General features: G+C 41.9%; 1 protein-coding gene across 1 annotated transcript; it reads right to left on the reverse strand.

The window, feature by feature from the left end:
• Positions 1 to 3,153: 3,153 nt before the first annotated feature.
• LOC135486821 (mucin-2-like) lies at positions 3,154 to 22,781 on the reverse strand. The gene is made up of 6 exons (XM_064769923.1): positions 22,685 to 22,781; positions 19,454 to 19,582; positions 16,023 to 19,187; positions 8,464 to 11,496; positions 8,026 to 8,157; positions 3,154 to 7,700 (listed from the first exon to the last, which is right to left on the reverse strand). The coding sequence occupies exons 1-6, from the start codon at positions 22,779 to 22,781 to the stop codon at positions 7,636 to 7,638; spliced, it is 6,621 nt and encodes a 2,206-aa protein (XP_064625993.1). The 3' UTR covers positions 3,154 to 7,635.
• Positions 22,782 to 23,731: the final 950 nt, after the last annotated feature.

Consider the following 23,731-nt stretch of genomic DNA (forward strand, 5'->3'; position numbering starts at 1 on the left):
ACCATCGCCTACGCATGCCTCCACACTGCTCGAAGACGAGACTTTACCACGCGGGGATCAGACATACAATTTTCGACCTGACGTACGAATTCCGGAGATAAATGAATCATCCATTGAGGAACCTAGTTCAATTTCGCCGGCCGCGGAAGACTTCGAATTGACGTTTCAAATCGTTGACGTCGGGACTAAACGGTCAAGAAACAAATTGATTGACAGCCACGGTTACACGTACAACGTTATGCGCCGTCGTAATAACAATATTACAACTGATTGGCAATGCACGATCCGGCCGAAGCATAATCCGTGTCGCGCTATGGTGACACAGAAGGGGGACCAATTTATTGTCGGGAGAAATGCGCATAACCATCAAGCACAACCAGGTGCAGCAGTCGTCTCCAAGATAACCGCGTCCATGAAAGAAAAAGCCGCCGAAAACGTGTACAAGTCAGCATCCGCTATTGTGACTGAAGTCCTTCTTGAGCACGTGAACTCAGGCCCATGTCCTTCGCTACCGAAAATGAGCTGCTTAACCAGAGCAACTAATCGCTTTCGCCAGAAGAATCGCCCGCAAGATCCCACAGACTTGGAATTTGAGCTCCAAGAGGACCGCGTCGCTGAAAATTTTTTTAAAGCTGACATCAATGTCCGAGATCGCCGGCATTTCATCTTCGCAACAGATGAACAAATCCACCTCCTGAGTAAAGCAAAGACCTGGTACGCTGATGCCACGTTTAAACTTTGCCGGTCGCCCTTCAAACAGCTTCAAACGGCAAAAATCAAATTTGGTTACTACGCCGTGAATAATGATGATGATAATGATGATGATGATGATGATGATGATGATAATGATGATTACCCGAAGACGAATCTGTAATTGTACTATACTCGAGCATTTTTTCCCTAAATTCACAACAGATATTTAGCCCGGAGTTTAGCACAAACTTAGGGAGTAATAGGGGAATAATGTAGCGAAACGACCTACATCCATGTCGCGAAATGACCTACATCCATGTCGCGAAACGACTCCACCCATGTAGCGAAACGCCCTCCATGTAACGAAACGACCGTACCCATCATGTAGCGAAACGACTCCACCCATGTAGCGAAACGACCTACCATGTAACGAAACGACCGCCACATGTAGCGAAACGACTGGTAGCGAACTGGCAATGTAGCGAAACGACAGTAAACCGATCAATCGCTCTCCCCGAACAGTGGTGCATGCTACAGAGGTTTTAGTCTCTGCCACAAATATGGCGCGAATTAGTATCAAATTTTTACCGATAGGTGACAGTAGCAGCGCAACGCAGAGAGAAACGCTCTTTTGGCGCTGCGAACGGGGGCGCGGCCAACTGACTGTGTGATAAAGGTCTTTATGCATCTTCCTGCCTTGTTCTACCTCCAGGAACCAGTACCAGCTTGTCAGAAGTCATACAAATTTATTGGAGGCAGATTCTCTCTTTACAAAGACCTCAGCTTGGTGGTCATTGACTGCCCGACATAAAGCAGCAATTGATCAAATTCGTATTTCTTATATGAAGATAGGAAGTTGTCTTACCTGCTTTTGTTAATGTCCTTCCACGAATTCCTTATTCGGTTCTTCATGGGTTTGAACCACTGGTTTCACGGGCCGCTCTCCTACCTTTGATCCAATCTGTGTTGGTGTGGTCATTTCAGAAAGATGTGACCAGTAATGTCCATGGGTGTGGTATCTAGGATGACTTTTGATTAACTATATAGACCCTTATTGGCCCTTATGTCACACTCAAATAGGCCTTGGACCAGTCCACTTGTTCGCTAGGTAGGGGAGGGACATGGGACAGAACAGTACTGCGGTCACAGTCACAACTGCCTTTTGAGGACAAAGTCTCAACCAGAGAATGCTTCACCTTTGAGAAATGCAACTCATAACTGTAAATGATACAGGCAGTTCTGAATTGGTCTCTATTCAAAAACAGTTGTGAACTAAGGAACGTACACCTAACTGGAGGTATTGGTTGCCTCACCAGACACCCCTTGAGAGTAGAGCTAGCCAGAACCAAGCTGGTAGCTGAGGTTTTGGGTGAAAGCTCCACCAAAGCAGTGTCTTTGTGAGACAACCAATATCAACAGTGACGTATCAATTTTTATTCTCAAACATCTCAATCAAATGTCATTTTTGGGGCAGGGTTGACCTTGTCCCGTGTCAGTTTTGGGCAAAATGACGGCTCCACTGGGGCGGCAATCTGCTTCCGACTTACAGCTTCAGCTGGCTGGCTTTAATTCCCACCAGTTGAGCCTGCCAACTGAGTGACCAGCCTAACCACTCGCCAACAACTTAAAATTAAGCAGCTTTAGGGTGAAAAACATGGTGTAGTAGTTTACTCGAGATATGCCTTTAAAAGAAACTGCCACATGTACATGTATGAACTCAAGGACTGGTTAAGAATGTTGGCTGTGCACCGGAGATGGACAGGCTGCCCAGATCTGAAGTGCAAATGGTCATGGGTTATGCAAACCTATCACTTCAGTCTGTTTGTTACATGTGTCCCCATGAGAACAATCAGGGATGAATGGAAATACAAATGTGACTCGCTCTACCAAAACTAGGCGCTTGTCGCATCTGAACTTGACAGGTTGATACGGACTTGTTGTTCATTTCCCTATTGTAGACCTTTTGTCAAATCTATTATAAACTGATTTGGTCACATTTCACAAAAGGTCACATTTCACAAAAGGTCCACAATAGGGAAATGAACAACGAGTCCGTATCAACCTGTCAAGTTCAGACGCGACAAGCGCCTAGTTTTGGTAGAGCGGGTCACAAATTATAAACATGACAGGATCACTTTCATGCGATACACCAAAGAAGGGCGATCAGTAGGTCTTTCCAGTAATGTTCCTTGTGCTCTGCTACTTCTATTGCTGAACTGGATGTAGTCTAAGTATATTTTCAGAGCCAACAAAAATGCACCTTCGTCGAATATTTTGTTTTGGGGAGGACCTTACTGGGCAACATTCCTGGGCAGCACACGGAGAAGACAGGAGATGTGAAAATTGAAGGGGTACAGCATTTTGTTTTTCGAACATTTTGATTGATTCTCTATTTGTGATCCTGTTCTTAAGAATTTGGATGAAATTGAAATTTTCCAAAAAACAAGACAGAGAAATATGTCTAGATTCATGGTTGTACAGTGCACATTTTATTACAGAATACTGAATATAAAAATACAAAATGGGCAGAATGAAGAAACCATGAGAGAATGAAAATACTGTACATCTATGTCTCGATGATCCGTGGATATCTATGTTAGACTCTATATTATATTCACCTGGATAGATGATTTTCATAGTTCCATGTTAAGACTTTGTTAGACCTGTTAAGAGGATTTAAGAACCAAGAACCTCATGCCACATATACAAGGCAACACTAAATATGGTCCAATCACGTGGCACTATTTCGGGATTATCTCAAAATACATTGAAGGCTGAAATTGACGGATATTTAGTCTCTCCCCTACCCCACCCTAAAAGACCACTGTAAACCATAAAAATATTTGCAACGCTACCAGTCAAAGTTGGGGACAGACACAATTCCATGCCTGCTGCCAAAATTCAATGGTAGATGCACAAGAGTTGAAGTATTTGTGCATTTTAAGTTTGTGTTAGACGGTGAAGTCACGAAAATGGAACCCTTGCAAACATTTTTAGATTTACAGAGAACAAAAGTGGCCTTTGGCTTGAATTTGAAGCCTTATAAACCTAAAGAGACTAAACTTCAGGCAATAAAGATCATGTGATCAACCCCCTCCAACGTCTGAGACGAAAACATATTTAGTTTTTTGCAGCAGTGTATTTCGAGATGAGTCCATACAAGTGCGTGCGTTTGCGATGTTTTCTTGGCCATGAAAAAAAAACAGCTAGGAATTTACATTTTATATCTTATATTGGTGCATCTTCCAATGCGATGAATGATAAATGCATTATCTTTCAAAGGTTTTACAACAAGATTTTATTATACACAATAGGTCGTGGACAAAACATAGAAGACAAGGACTACACACTAAGTCTAAATAATAGCAATATATACAGCAGAGCAGCTAGTCGCCCGACATCAAGCCTGCCTCAGGCTTACTTGACCCGCATTGTACCAGCTCACATACATGGTAGTATGTAGTTCATGTACAGTCGGTATGGTCAAGTTACCCGAGACAGCTTACAAATTTATAAATGATGATGACGTTATTTATACATGAGTAGAGGGGCGTGTCAGTTGATCTATGTACCTATCTGTTCATTACATACAATAACCTTTGGTAAATCAAACTAAACACTGGTTTTTATATGGCATCCTGACTGGACTCAACATATATGAATCATTAGTTTAAGCTAATAATAAATATCTGCAATCATAAATTATGCAGTTATTAAATACAAATTTACAGAAATTTGTTTTTTTCACATTTTAAAATATCTGTTGAGGTGCACGCCAGAGCTAGCGCAACTATACGAATGGACTCGGCAAACATGTATTTACATATATTACTAACGAATTACTCTTCAATCTGCCCAAGTCCAACGTCAATCAATTCAACAGAATCTAAAGATCAAGCGTCTACACACGTCAGAGAAAACAACCCTACTCGATACTATAATTTCATAAAGAGGATTCATTTCCGAATTCAGAAAACTAAATCGTATCAATCAGACGGTTGCCGTCCGTCAACAGGACGCAGTATCACGGCACACAATCACCAACCATGATTCGATTTTTCATCAAATGTGAACTATTTACAAGCACGGTAATCTGTCAACCAACGCGAATCCATTGCTTTCTAACCCATTTTCTCTATTACATGTAGCTAAAGTCAATTTACATGCACCTGATTTACAGTAACGTAAGAAAATCACACTTTTGTAAAAAGACCTGGCATCAGTGAACGCGAAGAATCACAAAAGATAGACATTTGTTTTCATTCCCCCGAGGGACATTTGCCAATTATTTTCAGTGTTCTAGTCTGCTATTTCAAACCAACAAAGAGACTACAGGGAATACAGAATATCTTTATAAATTTTCAATTGAATTTTCTATTCATTATGCAGAAAGTAACTTTTGACCGAAAAGGATGTCACGTGTGGGAGGTAAAAAAAATTCCTCCAACTCCTTCATACCTTTTTAACACCACCGCCAGACAGACCTCTTGAAGAGTTCGATGTTCTTGATGCCAACCTTGTTGAGGTATTCACGATACAAAAAGTAACTTATGACTGGAATTGATGACACATGCGGGTGTTAAAAAAATGTCCCACAGCTCCGCACACACTTTTAACGCCACTGCCCGTTAGTCACTTTTAAGGATCTTTTTTTTCTCGATGCCACAACAACTGTCCGAACCTACTTTCTTCCAGAGTCGATTTGAAGTACTACCGGTAAACATTGACTGCTTTCATCTGGACATGAACAATCACAGACAAATCTTCTCAATCTGCATGTACCCAATGTACTTGTTGAACTTTTGGCCTCCAAAATATCGGAATACTTCCAACAACATCAATACAGGGGTTACCCATCACTTGCAATTCCCACTCCCTACTTCAACTTTGAGACTAAAGAACAGTCAACTATAAATTTGAGAAACGTTTTTACACTGATAAACTACGTGTACCGGCACAATAATATTTTAAATTCTGGACTGGACCTGCGCAATAACCACACAAGAATTGCCAATTGTAACTGACCAATGTAACTTACATTTTTAAAGTGATCCTTGGTTTGAAAAAGATCAGTGCAACCCAAACACGACAGCAATGTTCACATAGACAGCCATGAACAATTTTGCAAAAAATCTATAAAAAGACATTTATCATGTTTATCATGAATATCAAGACATATTTCAGATAATTTTTTTGTAAACCTCAAAACTTTATGATAAGAATATGAAACACATCTTTTTTTATAACAAAGAAAAACTCTGTGTGTACAGTGTGATCAAGTGTGTAAATTTACTATGTAGAGATGTACAGATGATTGTAACTTCCAAGGCCCGCAGAGCTGCTTATAAGTACCCATGACATGGACATGTACATGGACCTCCTTGAATATAATGGCTTTAAATTGCACCTGAAAGTGTACCATTTCACAAGCTTTTTAAAACTTAGCATTATTTTCAAGTATTTTGGAGACAATTCTTTCTAATTCAGTGAACAGTCACAAAAATTTTGTGTACAATGGCCCCAAATGTCTACACTGTACACTTTTGGTGTATACAACATACAATTTTGTACATCGAAAGTGTCCAAGAAGGCAGCCACACAAAGTGTACAATGTAAACTTTTGTGTACAAAGTAAGCAGCCCTGCGAAAAGTCAATGACGCCATTCCAAAGAAATATGACTTAACCAGGACTTTCATAAAAAGAGTCAATGAGATAGCTCACACCAACAAATTCTCAATCCCACAACTCTTTGACCTGTTTCAACAATTTCACAACTCAAGAGATTCCCTCGGGAATCAATCAAGCCACCTTTAACTGCCAAATTTTCGCAAGAATTCTATTTCGCACGAATGTTACAAATAAGCTTATTTTTTTCTTTGAAAATGGAAAGAAATTTTGTAATATGCCAAAATATAAAACGTAAAAATTATATTTTTCAGAAATTTTCGGGAATTACAAGGCACAATTTTTTTCCAATTTTCCAGTACGGTTCACACAGTACTTATACCAAAGGTGGTAAATGTCGCCACAAAGTGAAGAGTATTTGCACCGTACCACAAAAGACCACTGACTAGTAGTTAGGCAAAGGAGAAGTAAAAAAATGTCTGATTTGAGCGTAGATGCCCGGAATTTGGAAAACGTGCAAAAAGTAGATAGACCCAATCACAGTCAGTTTCGTCACCAAAAGAAATCCCTAAATTATCATATAACTCCAAGTACCGAGAAAAAGTCCAATTAATTCATACTCCGACTCTCTTACCGAAGAATTGTCATCCTACCAGGAGAATCCAGAGACATCACCTCACATGACGATGTGACGTCACCCAAATACCTGGTCTGCATTTTTGGGAGAAGATTAAAAGCAGTTATTTGCCACTTTAGGATAGGTGAACTGAAAAATTGTGGCTGTCCGACAAAAGGATGGCGTGCGCCTCATGCATCACACTGCTTAATTACTGTCGGGATTTCTTTTACTGATAGAATTTCAGTAAATTACTATTGGAATTTTTTACTGATAGAATTTCAGTTAATTACTGTTGGGATTTCTTTTACTGATAGAATTTCAGTAAATTACTGTTGGGATTTCTTTTACTGATAGAATTTCAGTTAATTACTGTTGGGATTTCTGTTACTGATACTCCAATAAAGTGGAATATCAAAATCAAGAGCCAAAGTACAAGTAGGCCTATTTTCAGAAATGTAACACAGACCAATTTCATCATGTTTTGTCATAACAATAACCCAAACATTATAACATCAAATGGTGCTAATCTGGAGGCTGTATACAGGACACTGTGTATGCAATCATCGAGATGGCGAGTTCTCTTGTGGTTCGGATGAGTTGAGTTTCTCGCGGTCAAGATGAGACGAGTCCACTCGTACAGTTACGCTATTTACATATTGCACGATGAAGGTGAGTAAGACGCCAACGTCGCCATATTCTATCTATGATCACGTGAAGACCTGCGACGTTTGTTGGCGGGAGGCGGCAAGGAGTCTGCGTTATCTGGAACAGAAAGTTACCATGTTAAACAAATGAAGAATAAAATGCGAGGAAATATCAGATTTTATCTTTCTGTTCTGGATGGTCAAATTACGAAGGCAGGTCAGTACACGCCCAGTGAAGTCGGAGTCCATTTTCATAGAACAGTATTAGAAATTACCTTTTTAATGCCACAGATCATATCTTTTGGATTGACCATGCGGCAAAAGTTTCATGGCATAGGTCAAAGCATTGTGTATTTCCTCCAGAAAGGTATGACCTTGCATAACCCCTTGTCATATGAAAGAAACCTTTCAAGAGAAAACTTTTTTGATATCATTAAACCCACCTTTTGGCTTTGTTGACCTAGTTGTCCTTCTGTTGGCATTGACAGGTTCCGGAGATGGTTCTTTCTTCTCCCGGGCAGGAGAACTTCGGCGACTTCTCACAACACCACGTGTTGGCGACTTTTCTTTGGTACCTGAAACCAAGAGAACGCAAGATTGAAGGTTTGCTGAGCAGTTCCCATTCTACAGAATTGACTTCTGAACTCTGATCAGTCTTGGACACTGCAATCAATTGTAATCAGGGCATCACCTCTAAATCAAAGCCACTCAAAAGAGTCATGAGACTTGTGGGATAAGTCTCTGTTAGTGTTATGACCACAAGTTACACACCTCAGCCTCAGGCTAACCTAAGGGACCAGAAAGTCTCCAACACTTGGCAAGCAAATATAATACCACCACTTGCTACCACCGAAACTTAAGAATGAAAAGACTGATCTCACCTCTTGGAGGCGATTTTTCTTTTGCCTTTGAACGCTCTGTATTCCTTCTCGTATTCATGGGTTGATTCTTCTCCCCTTCATCGCTAGGTTTCCTCCTTTCTCGAGATCCTGCTCCCGTCTGCTTGCCTTTCACACCATTATCTTGCCCCTCCTCCATAGGTGTACCATCAGACGCTCCCCGACTGTTGCTACGACTCTGTCGCCCGCCACGTTTTAAATCTAATCCTTCCATTTTTGGTGTTGGGCGACGATTCCTCGGAGAAACCCTGTCCATATTTTCAATATCGTCACTCTTCGCATTCACTTTGTGTTTTAAACCTGCGCGCATTCTACTGCCCGAATATTCACCTAAGTTAAGTTCATCCTCACTAGAATCTAAACTATACCCCGTTTTACTACTCCCCATCGAGTCATCAGTTAACGTCCTGGTTCGCTTTTTCGGAACAACGAGTTCGTGAAATTCACCATCTTCAAGGAGTCTCCGCTTCGTTCGCTGTGGCCGTGTAGGTTTCGGAGACTCAGATCGATCCGTTGTATCACTTTTAGTATCCAATTCTTCAGATGGCGTTGGTGTCTTCCTCCTTACACGCTGTGACCGCCCAACTCGAAGCGATGGTGACTCGGGCCTCTCAACAACGGTACGCCTACCACGTAAAGGTTTTGTTGCCAAATTTTCAGGTTGATCACCCACTTCACTGCTTGTATCCTCATTCTTATGCTCAGTGCTGCCACGAGGAGTCCTCAATGGAGCAGACATTGGTTCATCCTGGAGGGGTAGTTCCTCTGGTTCCATTTTCATAGCAGTCACACTCTGAACAATGTCTGCCTTCACTTCATTATCCATCAGGGACGTGTCTTCAATCTTTATTTCCACCTTGGGCTGAATTAAATCTGTGCCAGATGCGCCATCCAGAGAGGTAGGACTTTCTCGAGTTTTCTGGTACGACGTGGACCCTGCCACGAGACCAGCTTCTTGTTGAATATACACATGGTCCAATAGATCTCCAGTGCCAGACTTGTTAGGAAACTCACCGTCTCTTTCAGAAATCTTATTTGTTGACAACGTTAATTTACATGAAGTTTGCGCCAGGCCAGTCTCTTCATGCTGTATCATTGGTTTGTGCATTTCCATGGGTAAATGCACTGGAGGCTCATTTAATTTGGACGGGGTGCCAAGCACATCTACTCTTGGAACTGAAGGCAACGCATGCACATCAGAATTAGGTGCACAAGTTTGTGAGTTATAAGATACAGAATGGTTATCAGACGACAGTTTATCACAAGAAGTTGGATTTCCTGAGTTGGAGGAGACAATTGCCAAAGGCAGTGGGACCTCAGTCAGATTTGGCGGCAACGCACTATTCACAGGGGGAGAAACTGGTGGTAGAACAGACGTCGGGTTATGTAGTGATACACCTGTGCTAACCGGTGTAGTCTCACAGGTATTGCCCTTACACATAACACCTACCGGTTGACCTGTTTCAGTGGAAGTCACGCACGGTAAACGAGACATGGTAGTGGATAAACTTGTACTTATCCTCGCCGAAGCCACACTTGTCAAAGCGTTCTCTGTGGTTACCTGCTCATGAGAGGACAACAAGTCAGAGTCATAACTTTGAGATCGCATCACTGTTTCCGTATTTTTCAGAGGAGCATTATCCTGGGATTTTTCCATTCTTGGCGGCGGATAATAAGACGAGGGAGAAACTGCTGTTGATTTTGGAGGTGAGATATTAGAATCCGGTAAATTTGCCGAGGAAATTGGTGACATACGGCTAAACGATGACATAACTGGTGACGTATGAGCTCGCGACAATATCGGCGACGTTTCCATACTCTGACTCATACTCCGAGAATAGGAATGCCCTCTCGGGGATGTACTCCTAGGTGAACTTGGAGATGGCAGTGGTTTCAATTTGATCGGTCGATCACTTGAAGGAATAGGTCCCACAACTTTTTTAACAGACTGCGTTAAATTAAATGGAAATATCGGTGCCGTTATTGGATGAGGTGATGAGTTGAAGAACGACAGGTCTGGGCCTGATTTGCTTATCAAGTTTGGCATGTGGGTACAGTTCCGCGGTGAGGTGGAACGATTTCCCGCATCCTCTTTTTTCGAACTGGGTACTCGTGTTGGTACCTGCTGACTCATCTCTAGAGGTGACTTCACCACCTGTTTCATTAAACCAGTTATTTCCGCTGCTACTTTGTTGACCTGTTTGGCACTACTCTCCTCCAAAAGCTTATCAATGCTTAGCACATTTTTCGATTTTTGCTGCAATGATGTCAACACCGCCGAATTTGGAAGTGACACGGCGACCTTTGCAACGTCCTTTTTGCCAGGAATTTTAGCACAGATATCCACAGCACAATCCTTCAAGTCTTTCAGCTCACTAACCATCTCGTCATTCAACTCTGCATCCCGATCATACAATGGTTTCAATATCGAGATTCCCTTTGATCGCGCTTGCTGGAGCTTTTCATACGCGATCTTTTCTAAACTTGTCATATCGTCAGTGTTCAAGTTTAACTGACTGAATTTATCGTTTTCCTCCGAATTTAAATGCTCCTCTGAATAACTGGCAGTTCCTACACTATTCTCATTCAAGATTCTAGCACCATCACCCACTACCTCCCCCTGGTGGCTATTGCCATCAACATGTTCCATATGACTGCGCTCATTTTCATGACTGGCATTATGCGCATGACTGTCGTCAATCCTATTTGTATCACAATGAAGTTTATTTTGTTCAGTGTTTTCAGATATGTGCTCTGTCGACATGTAACCACTGTCTGTCCGTCGTACATTGATACAAATCCCAAGATTCTGTCCGTCCATATTTGGCACGACATTTCTGTGTACCGTGTCCGTAGCATTATGATGCACTGTGCGGTTACCGTGCTCATTAGTAGATACTGTGATAGTTGGTGATTTGGCAACAACCGTCGTAGCTTTCCCTGTCCCTGTTGAGCTCCAGTCTGATACTGGGGTACTGTCTTGTGCCACTCCCTCACCATGGTCACCAGAATTTACTGCAAAGAGAGGAAGTTTAATGAAAATACATATTTTTAAATGGGTGGTATAATTCAAAGAGAAGGAAGTTACAACATGAGGTTACTAGAAACTCTTCAAAATCTGAAGGAGAAAAAGACTGGCTGTTTGCTGAAACAAGGTCGAGTGGACCAAAACTGAAAATTAAAATTTTTGGAATCCAGATTGCAACTCTTGTCTTGACAAAATCTTGGGGAGTCCCATACCAGACATCAAGTTACTCTCAATATTGAGGGTCCTGGGCCAAGAGATGCCTTTCGCTGTTTATCTCAAACCCTGATGTAAACAATCACAATGCACTCTTCAGTCTCAGTAATATATCACTCAACAAAACCAACAACCATCCACTGCTGCCATCTGTTGGAAGTGACCCAATACACAATCAATGTATGCAAGTGAATCGTTCATGGCACTGTACACTGATGGTTCATGTATAAGGCTCATGTAGAAGTGCCAGTAGCATTCACATTCAGATCAACATTGTAGAGGACATATAGCGACATTGGTGGGTTGGTTCTACAGTATGTAGATGTTACACAGGAGAAGCGTCACTTCTGGAAAGAGGACTGGAGGGGGACACCGATAGACTGGTGGACTGAAATATTTCTCATCTTCACGGAAGAGAATACTGGAAGGATTTCAAAATGACTCATGAACAGCGACACTGAGTACTTTTAGACTAGTAGTACTGGAACAGACATTATGTCTGCGCATCATTTCCTGCATTTTGACAGGTGGATATCGCTTTTCTGGGGAAGACGCTGTTTCGATACTCTTTGGGTGGGGCTGCTCCCCCATTAAAAAAATTTTGTAACTTCCACGGAAGCACACTGCCATGACTGGTACATGTATGTTCAACCAGTGACAAATGATGTTACATGTAGTGCTGGCATTGCTGGGTAAACATAGAAAATGGCCAGGGCCATTGTGCTCACCTCATGTGGAGGAAAGATGGATAAAGAGCATGGTCTTGTGTCATGTAGTGTTAGGTTTGATGTAGGTCCAAGCAATTACAATTTCCCCAAAATGGCCAATTTACAGTACATTCGACCTCTGTGACCTTGAAAAGTAGGTCAAATCAAAGAAGACCCTGGTGACACATTGAATGGTTGTTAGAAGAATTAGATGTACCTATGATATAAAATTGGTGCCAATCGGGCAAGTCATTACTAGGAATAATGGCATTTTGAAGAATTTAGGATTTGGCCCCCTCCCTGGAGGCCAAACGGCAAATCAGATCGCACCAAACTTCGGTACCTGAGATCACCTGACCAAGGAGTACATGTGTACTTAATTTGTGATCAATAGTCATTGCAGTTAAGAAACGTGCCATAGTTACGGCCCGACGGCGAATTTACGCCATTTGACCTCTGTGACCTTGACAAGAAGGTCAAATTAAAAACCTGTGTGACATATACTGTATGGTGGTTAGATGTACCCATGATATCAAATTGGTGGCAATCGGGCAAGAAGTTAAGGAATAATCACATTTTTAAGGTTTTTGGATTTTGCCCCCTGGTGGTCAAGTGGTGAATCATATTGGACCAAACTTCGGGCCCTGAGATCACCTGACTAAGGGGTAAATGTGTACCAAATTTGGTATCAATAGTCATTGCAGTTTAGAAACGTGCCATCGTTACATCCTAACGGCCAATTTACACCATTTGACCTCTGTGACCTTGAAAAGGAGGTCAAATCAAAAACCCGGAGGATATATGATGCACCTTTGCTAGAAGTACCTACCATATTTTTTTCAAAATTTCCCGACTACTATTAAGGGAGATATTGCATATTTTCACTTTTAACGTTTGGCCCCCTGGTGGCCAAACCATGAAACGAATCGGACCGAAACTTGGTCTCCCAGGTGTCATTACATAAGGGTACATGTGTACCAAGTTTCAACTCAATAGCTCTAACAGTTACGAAACGTGCCCTGCTAACGGACGACGGACGACGACGACGACGACGACGACGGACGACGGACGCCACGGTATGGGATAAGCTCACCTCTGCTAAGAGGTGAGCTAAAAAGAAGAAAGGATTTTTTAACGTACTATTGCTCCAATTTTGGTCCAACCTCTTGCTATAAATCTAGTTTCTAATTCAAAAGAATTTCACGCTGCTGGAGGCAAAATAAGAAATGATGACAGGTGAATCTAGGTCAGACTCCGTATTTGAATTGAGTGACAGGGTCAGTGAGTGCATGGTGATCATTGCTTCAGGCATGGTGCCTTCATGCAGTGTGGATTATAACTGATACATGGAGAACCAGCAGTGTCAGACAAAGTACAAAATGAGAAAGCCGAGCTCTGGAAAGTGATAACTTTTTAGGCGCACTAAGACTAATATAGTATCAGGTGCCAGGCCAAGGACAATTGAGCGCCTAATAACAACAAGGCCTGCAATTAAGGTCCAATTCTGGACCATGATACCTGATTGATGATGATAAACGAAGAAGGTTGAGAAAAGCCAAGGGCAGGGCTTGAAATGCACCACTCCAAAATTGCCTATTTGTGTCCTATTTTAAAATCTTCTTTCACTTTTTCCAGTACCCAAGGCCAAAATGGCTCTAAAATGGGTGCCCTTATTTGAATTCAAGGCCTGTGAGGGGCATCTCTTGTATCAAATTTTCTCACCTCTAATCTTTGCATATTGACAAAATCAAAAGAATTTTACCAACCACAAAGAAAGAATTTCTGAAGCCAAAACTACAAAGGGCCACAATTTCAGAAAATATTTCTAGCCTTCATTTTCAAAAGCATTCAGAGACTAGTACTACATCAGGACCTGTGTGGTTGAACGAAGCATAGAAAACATAATGCGTTAATCATGATTTAAACCAGTATAAATCGAACATCAGCCAGAGGAAAACCATTGTAGACAAGATGGCCTTGAATAAAATGGCTGCTGCAGACATAATGGCAAGAGAACACATAACATATTTTAAGAAGTCTTCACAGGCTCTGTCATTTCAACAGACAGCAAATCAGCCGACGGCATCCAACGTGGAATTCATTGAAAAATTCGATTGAAGTTGAATATCAAATTCAGTTGCATAGTATAGCAAGGTCCATTGTACCAGTACAAGCAACAAATCACTTGCAAAGTGCCATTGCCATTGGGATATATCTTTTGGTTGATCAGCAATAATGTAATGTACAATGTTGACTGTAGCACTCCATACTACTAGTCAGTAGTACTTTGTCACTGTCTATGAGTATTATGAGAGAAATACAACCATCCACATCATCTTTTTTAAGATATCATGTCCACAGCATAGAGTATGCACTGCAGAGAGTGAAGCCATAGCTCTGCATGTATCATTGTATGTACATGTAGATCACTCAGTTGGCTATGGTTCAATACAGTGAACCTGAATGGATGCAAATCAATGTGTATTGTGTACAGAGCTCTTAGATGATGTTCATGGGTATGTAGTCACATGAATGTTGAAGCATGCATAGGAGATAGTGACAAAGATTGATGTCAGAGTTTAGGAAATGCAAGCAAAGCGTTCAGTAGCCTCCTGACCTGGCCTCAGGCCAATACTGCAATAGGGCTTCTGCTTCTAGGTTATCCTCAGGGTTTCTTGGTTTTTTGGAAAGTACCCCCCTGAACGAAAGTTGACCATTAGTTTGTTGTACAAATCATGATTTGTGCAATTCAGGCATTTGGGAGTTGATTGATGAATTTTAAAATTGTCTTTCGTACAAAAATGTCTCAGCAGAGACGGTCATCATTTAAGAATTGTTTGGATTCTTGCCCACCGGATAGAATTTCTGGCGGAACCCCTCTATGAAACAATGTAATCACACTCCCAGTCTGTGGATGAGGTTTATGTATTGTCAAGGTTATTGTTTGTGTTGTTCGGGTGAAACATTGCAGTCCTGTTCAAGTACACCAGTCCGTACCGTTGGCATTTAGTTGATGGCTAGCAAAATATCAAATAGATCCTTCCATCAAAGAGGGTATTAAATGGCTATTTCAATGATCATCGGCGATCTTAGTCCATAAAGCCAAAAATATTTCTTTCGAAATGCTTATTATCTCTCTGTAACAGCACTCCCCCAGACAACTATCAATTCAATTTTCATTTTTTAAAAGTCATTTCCATGTATAATAGCACACATGTACACTGTACACTGTACTCGTCCACATGAAAGCAATCCATTCATGTCTTCCATTGCTACGATGCCTATCCCTGTGGATAATGGTTCAGTCCCAATCCCACATAAAAGTTGGACTGATTCAATCATTTGTGGGGGTGGCACTTTAAGTTCATAGCTATGTCACTGTGACCTTGACTTTTCTCATCCAATTTCCCTATAAACTCCTGATTATCACAAATATGAAGAGCTAGAAATTTTTATCAAAAGATACCCTACTAAATAACTGTGCTAAATGCCAAATTGTGACCAGTTCAAAAAACATGTGAACTGATGACAGCAAGGCGAAATCAGCAACTGGAGAATCCCAATAGATTTAGATGATAAAACTAACAACTCACCTTCAGGCATATCGTTGTGGTCTTGGCAATGGTTGGTTACTCGGATTGGAGATTTCTGTAACCCCAAGTTCTGCTGGTTTGACGAGGGCTTTGGGTTGACAGGTCCATCACAATTCATATGACTGGGGCTGTGTCGATTCCCATTACCACTGTCATGCAAAATAGGTTTCATAGTCATACTGTTATTAGTTAGATCCTCAATGTTATCCTTCGTGCTGGAGATCTCAGATTTGATTTTATCAATCTGCGATGGACCCAGTGTAGGGACCGAGTTCCGACTCTGCATGTCTGACGAAACGTCAAACGCATTTGAATCTACAGAAGCCATAACATTAGAATCCATATGTTGGGTAAATCCTACTGGTTCCGACAAAGAGATACATCCTTGAGAACTGTCTTTTTCACCATCTAAACGGAGTAATCCAGATGAAATATTTGACAAGAATTTATCCTTGAATAATGTCTCACTTAATACAGGTTTCATACTCTCCATAGCGTGATTTATTTGCACTGGTGACCGCACATGCACCGGAGATTTACTAGAACAAGACTCTGAATAACCATGAGATCCACGCGGTGACGTATGCACACGGTTTTCGGGTGAACGGCGTGAGAAATTTTCAACTGAGTGAGACATTCCTGGACTTCGCGATAAAGGGCCATTTGATCCTGTAGCATTTGCTGAATTTGCACCCGCATAACGTATGGATGGCAACGAACTTTTCACAGACGCAGAGGCTGTGCTGATTTCATTATACCCTGTAACACGAGTCTGCTCAGCTCCAAGGTTGCTCTCAGTAAACTCTGTTTCACCATGACTATTATGAGGTACTTGCTGGACAGACGATGTGGTTGTATCAGAACTGACACTACTCGCTAAACACTGACTAGAAGATACTGAGGTAAAGGCTCCAGATGTACCAATGCCATAACTGGGGGAGCGGTCCCCATGAACAGTTACTGTGTTAGTCTGTGAGATCTGAATTGATGGTTCCCTGTTATTAGCGGACACGACTGGCGCAGCATTGGACTTCGACACAAGGCCCTTATGACCATCTGAGGACAAAGACTCATGCGCAGTATCTAATGATTTAACTCCACTGTCATTCACCAGAGAGTTAGTGTCTCTTGGGTCAAAAACCTGACGCGAGACCTCCGGACCAGACGCCCGAAAAGGACTCCTTTCTTTTGCTGCCTCCGATTTATTTTTGTGTTTTGGTGAAACACTATCACTATTTTCAGTCACCTTCTCCTTAGAACTATTGTGACTTCTATCATTATCAAGTCCTTCGATTGAGCCATCGTTAATACTGTCAATAGGTTCCAACTGTCCAGTATACGGGTTTATGATCACCTCAGTACCAGGGGGTATACCCTCATACGGATCATGAACAGGTTCAGGGTCTGGTGGCGGTAAAACTCGAGCCGAGGTATTTATTGGCAAGTCTCTGTTACCAGCTCCAGAGAAAGATTGTCCAGCTGTGGACACTGAAGATCCAGTACATACAACACTCCCACTAGGCCCAGCCTCACTAAATCCTAATCCTAATTTTTCGCTAGCACGACTACCAAATGTTGATTGAGTGTTCCGAAATATCGTTGTGACACCGGTCGTGCCAGTTCCAGTACACAGAGGATTTGAAGCAGTTTCTATTAGTTCCTGGACAGAAGTAACAACATTTCCACGGTTGGCGAACATGGTAGAAGTATGTGCTCCAATAGATGGCATCCCTGAATAAATATTTCCGCCAGGTGCTCGCACGCCCTTCATAGAGGAACTGGTGTGAGGTGGACCCAACCCAGTCCCAGAAAACATTGTACCAGAACTTGCAGATAATCCGAGAACAGGATGAGGAATGGTCTTATTTAGAACACTATCTGTTGGTTCTGTGCTGGACTGGTTGATACTCGCAGAGTTTATTGGAGGATTCAATCCCCCACTTTGACTACCAGATGACTGCAATTCCCCCTCACCAGCAGTAAAGGTCAAACTCCGATCAGCTACGTGGACAGGCGACATGCTGTCGTCACCATCATTGGTAGCACCAGATGGAGAGTCTGGATTGATTATATTTTGCATAATATCGTCAAGATGGGCTATGAATTTTTCCTTATCTTCTGGCGCCATCTTAGTTTGTTGCCGTTGTTTCTTCTGCTGCTCCGACTTTGCGTCTGAATTCGTAGAATTCGATGTTGTCGGTGTCGTCATTTGTGCTATTGTAATGTGCTGCTTACGACTTTCTTTATGCTTTTTCCGTTTCCGTTTCTGTGGAGGGCTCATTTCTGGAGGGGGTGGAGGCATCTTATTGGGTGGTAAGTTATTCATAGTATGACCAGCGGCTGCTTGTTGTGCCGCCTCATTTTGTAAGAGGTTCACAAGTAAAGGACTCTGCATCATACCGGCCTTGTTCAAGACCATCCGTGGTAGATTGTTGATGTTTTGCATACTTGGATACGGAGGTGGAGGGGTTGGAGGTGTCTGGAATGAGCTTGGTGATGGCGACTGCATGGGCGACGGGAACTTTGGACTGCCACTAGCACTTGGACTGCGACTATAACCCGGCGACGGAATACCTTGACTTGTAGGATAACCAGTGGGGCTCCGACCGGGAGGATAGCTAAATTGGCTAGCAGTTGTTGTGCTAATTCCCAGCTGTCGACTTTGAGTAAACTGTCCTTGTGATAATGATGGCGGAAATGGAATAGGTTCACTCATTGTTGCCACAACATTCGGCGATCGAAACATGTCCATTCCTGCACTAGACTGCGATAAATTAAATAAAGAGTCAAACATTCCTGGGGACCCATCCCCTTTAAGATATTGTGCTATATTTCTACTAGTAGCTTCTACGTTACTCTGTCCTGGCACATTTAATTCATCATTACTGGACATATCAAACATAGACGTAGATGGGGCCACCCCTTGGGGTGCCCCATCAGTAGTTCGTAGCACTAACTCTGTCCTTTCGTCATTTTTCCCTGCCAAAGTTAAAGAGATGACACGATCTCCTTCGATTTGCACTGCAAGCACCCCAAGTGCCCGTAACGCATTATTGCCTTGCTCTGCTAGCTGTTTTAGACGCTGGGCTGCCTCTTTGGGGATATTGAACGTTACTTTGACACTGTTCCATGGTTCCACCTTCTTTATGATCAGCTGTTGCTCCTCTGCAAAACAAAACATCCCATTAAAGACAATTACAACCGGCAACATAGTATTTTCTGGGCTTGTTACGAATCAACATATCCAGTTGGAATAGATGCAGCCCTGTGATACAAACAAGGCTTGAAAGGATAGTGGCAATCTACAATGTACACCTAAAGCTGATTGTGATTAGATGAACTCCATTACAGTTTCTACACTTTAAAAGAATTACAGTTTTTCTATTGAGGGTCATCAACATAGTCTGACCAGGACTGCAGGGGATACTCACCATCAAGAAGAAGGCGGCAGAGGCATTCACTGAATTTTTCCAGCTGGCCCGGGAACTCTGGATCATAGTAATCCCCTTCACAAGTCAGGACTGTTTCTATGTAGTCCTCTTGGGGGCCCATAGTCCAACCTGGAAAGGTACAAAAGGAACATTGATTAGAAATTTCGTACATACATGACAAAAAAAGCTACTTTGGGCCACACTGCAAGAACACTGAAACCAACGTTTGGGATATTTTGGGTTTTACTATTCCATTTTTAATACCGGGTCACATGAGGTGAAAGTTGTTGACACCAATGATGACATCTCCTGATAGTCTATGCATAAACCATAACACTTTTTACTCTGTTCTCACTCTCAGTAAAACTGCTATTTACAGGGGATAGCTTTTGAGGGCATTTTCAAATCTGATGCAGAATGGTTAACCACGTACGGCGATGACATGACAGTCACACCACACACTGCCAGCAACGAACTATTTTTTGAGGGTATGGGGCCAAATCACTGTCCATATGGGCAACCTGCCAAATATAAGAGCTGGTAATTGTTCTTCACAAATCAGTGCAAGTCCTTCAGTGTATTTTCAAGAGTTAGGTTACTGAAATATCTGGTTACCAGTGGGGCAACCTCACTACTCAAAGAAGTTGCCTGTCCTTAAATCAGGTGGTCTCATGCAACCACTGCTAAAATCTAACTCCGTGCCGGAACCAACACAGACGTTGATGAACTGCCAAGTAGTGCCAGCAAAAAAGATCCTGGTTTGACAAAAAACATGGCCAGCCCCAGTTCAAGACCACAGGCATCACCAGATGAACTGTCATTTTAGCAGATAATACAAAGATAGAGGAAGAAGTTGGATCAATTCAACACAAAGCCGCAGACGATTCGGATTAGAAGGAGCCAGCATCAAAGTTCTCCATGTTGACTTTTTGCTATAATCCAAAGATTGACACTCACGCCACAGGCCATTTTGACAACAAAATTGCAACCAGAAAAGAAAGGCTTAGATCAGTTTTCCCAAACCAGTTTTAAGTCAAAGATGAGGTGGTACTACTAGTACTGGAGAACAGAAGGCTTTTGCAGTACAATGCAAGTGTTCTGCAGACTGATTTTTAGACAAAACAGAACATTTCTCAGTCATGTCAGTAGGAAAGAGAACTTGAATAGGCTCGATTACAAATGCCGCAGGAAGTCAGTCTAACCCAGACCTTGAGTAAGGGATAATCAATTCAGATGGAAAGGCAGCAAGACTAGCGGAGAAAGATTGGCCACAACTTCAGTTTGATATCAAAACACAAAATTGGATGAACCTGTGTCAGGACACACTGAAGAAAATGAGAGGATTTCGATTGGAATCAAAACTAATCGTCCATTGTGTCGGGAAAATCAATTTCCTGTTGTCTGGACAACACTATGACTGTCTGATATTGTGAAGTTGCAATGTTATGGTTCTGTCAGCAATCCTCACCAACAAAACATGCTAGACACAACAAAATAGCAGTAGAATTAGGGTTGCCGCAGGAAAATAGCCATGAAGATTGTGCCTTGGACTATGTTTTTCTTTCTACCCGGGATTGATCAACCACATAGACCACTGACAGGGCATCACAGCTAAAAATGCATAACCTGTAGTGAGAAACTCTGACATCAGACATACAAATCAAAATCATGAAGAAGAACAACTAATGACACTCACAATCATGTTTGCCTTTATTTATAATCCAGACAAGTCAGGTCAGACAAACACACAGAATGAACCCATTTCTCGGTTAAAATGTTCAATCCCTGATCGGGGTTTGATCGCATTCAACAATAAATCATCATCATCATCATCATCATCAGCAGTAGCAGCGGCCTCATGACCCTCCAGGGTCTCTGTCTCCTGGCTGCCAGTGCTTTAAAGTTTACAATGTGGTTTGAGCAATTGCACTTTAATATTTTGTCAACTATAGATTCATGCACTTGATTGGGAACAACGTTTACATGACGCAGTGTTGGCCGTCGTCACGTCACCATGCATTTTACATTAGTGTAACGTGACGTGACGCGACGTTTTCGTAAACGTTGGTCCCAATCAAGTGCATGGATCTATAGTGACCTTTCTATGGGCTGTGATCGGGGATGGTCAACTCGTTGCCAATTCTCTTGGTATTGAATGCAATACAACATTTCCATAATCTAAGCTGGATGTTTTCAATCAATGTGTTGATCTTACCTCACCTGTTTTCAATATTCAATGAAGCTATCAAGATTCTTATACTAAGACCAAGAACACAAACCCACAACCCGCACCAAATGCTCTGTTATCTGTATCACACAGCTCATCCTCATCAACCGTTGAACAGATGTTATTTTATCAATGTTTTCTAAACCAACCAACCACAAGCCTAGGTCGGGAAGGAGGAAAGTCCGGCACACACCGCATGGTCATGGATGGACTTCTCAGAGACTCGGTCCTCTGATCGCCGATCCATATTTTCATCACTTTTTCTCTACATTTTATGCCATTTATTCACGTAGCGCAGGCCAGCAAATCATAAACAACATTTCAGAAAACAGAAAGGAGTGTGCAAAAAAGAGGGAAAAGTAGGATAGAAGTTTTCCTTGGTTCTCTAGCAAGCTAAACGAAGGTCAAGGTCAGTTTGGATGGGTGATCACATAAAATGTGGCAGAAAAACTGCACAACTTCACATGAACATAACTTGCAAATGGGCCAGTCCTTTCTCAGGCATGACATTTTGCAACACAAGCACTTAGTGATTGATTGAATGAATGCTAGAAACAGGCGATAGTCACTTTCACAAGTCGTTTTTATGGTCAATATGGCGTTGGAATTGGGGTTATAATTGCCACAGCTCAATCCTAGATCCTCCGGTCGGCGCCGTAGCTACGCGACATCCCGAGATTTTTTAGTGAAAAAATATAAAAGGCAGACAAATTAGCAGTCATTTTTTACTTAGATTTCAAGTATAAAAAACGCTTTAGTCAACTAAATACCTATCAGGGTTCTTTATTCGACGGTTAGTGCAGTATTTATTGAACTTGGAGGGGAAGTGTTTTCGTATTTCCGAGGCCGAAGTGGGCAGGCCAGGCCCCATGAAACACGGGAAACCGTTCGCGTGCACGGTCGAATTCGGCATAAAATAATTACCGCACTGCAGTAGAACTTCGCATGAAAGTATACCAGGATACCAGCTATGATATCTTTATTTCAGAAACGCCGAATGTTACCTGTGATTGGTGGTAATCCTGCTAGAAATGAGGGTATTTTGCGAACTCCATTGAACAATAACAAGGTGCCGCCATTTGCAATATCTGTAACGCGCATGCGTGAATTACGTAGGATTATCTGAATAGTTTAGATCACTCACGATAGGCGGCGGAAAAACGGACACCTGCTCAAACTTGTTAGTTGTGACTTTGTCCTGGTTGGCCTCACACAATGTCAAGGACCACATACTCCAATGCCACGTTGAGATTAGTCCATTAATTTTGGACTTCTTCTAATTTACACAATTTGCTGATATAAAACATTTTTTAGATGTACCACAAATGAGAGACTTTTTGAGACAAAATTAAAAAATGGCACAACCCCAGCACAGTCACACAAAGGCAAAGACAGTGAGCCGTTGCTGTACGAGCCTTATTGCTAGCAGCTAAATATTTCAACAAACAGGCCCTATTAACACCAATGGCATTACTAGCATGAATGTATAACGATGGTATTGGTAGTGTCGTTGAGGCCTTGACAATGAAAAATGCGTCCTAGAAGTAGGTCAGGACGGCTCCTGGCTGAGTTTACAGCACAATATCACAAAATGGTGAGATGGAAGTCTTTCATTTGAAATTGAATTTGTAACTACCCCAACACCCATTTACCACACAGAGAGAAAGCCTTTCAAGATAAAAGACATCATGATATTTGTACCAGCTCCTGACAGAATCAGATTGCAACATTTTCGCAATGAGGACTAGAGGGAGGCACCAATTTTGAATGAATTAAGTTTGGACAGTGGGACAAGCTGCCAGATCAAAATAAAAGAAATGTTGATGTTTTTAGTGGGTCAACTCCGGACAGCATGTAACATTTCCACCTAGAGGACAGGAAGGAGTCACTAAAGGTTAATTTGGGACAATGGTACATCTCATGATGAGCTGAATATCAGGACAATGGCATAAATTAGCTTTTACCCAATGTGCCGGAATGAAACCAGCATAGTATAGGACAATGACACAATCTAACAGGACAATGGCACATCTTAACTTTTAAGTAAAGTA

This window comes from Lineus longissimus, chromosome 4 (assembly GCF_910592395.1).
Source record: "Lineus longissimus chromosome 4, tnLinLong1.2, whole genome shotgun sequence".
Lineage (NCBI taxonomy): Eukaryota > Metazoa > Nemertea > Pilidiophora > Heteronemertea > Lineidae > Lineus > Lineus longissimus.

Excerpts from the sequence above, each read along its gene's own strand:
- LOC135486821 (XM_064769923.1), bottom strand. The coding sequence starts at position 22,781 with ATGCGCGTTACAGATATTGCAAATGGCGGCACCTTGTTATTGTTCAAT. Across the intron at positions 11,497-16,022 it reads CCACAACGATATGCCTGAAG|TAAATTCTGGTGACCATGGT; the intron begins GTGAGTTGTTAG and ends CTCTCTTTGCAG. Across the intron at positions 8,158-8,463 it reads AGAAAAATCGCCTCCAAGAG|GTACCAAAGAAAAGTCGCCA; the intron begins GTGAGATCAGTC and ends TCTTGGTTTCAG.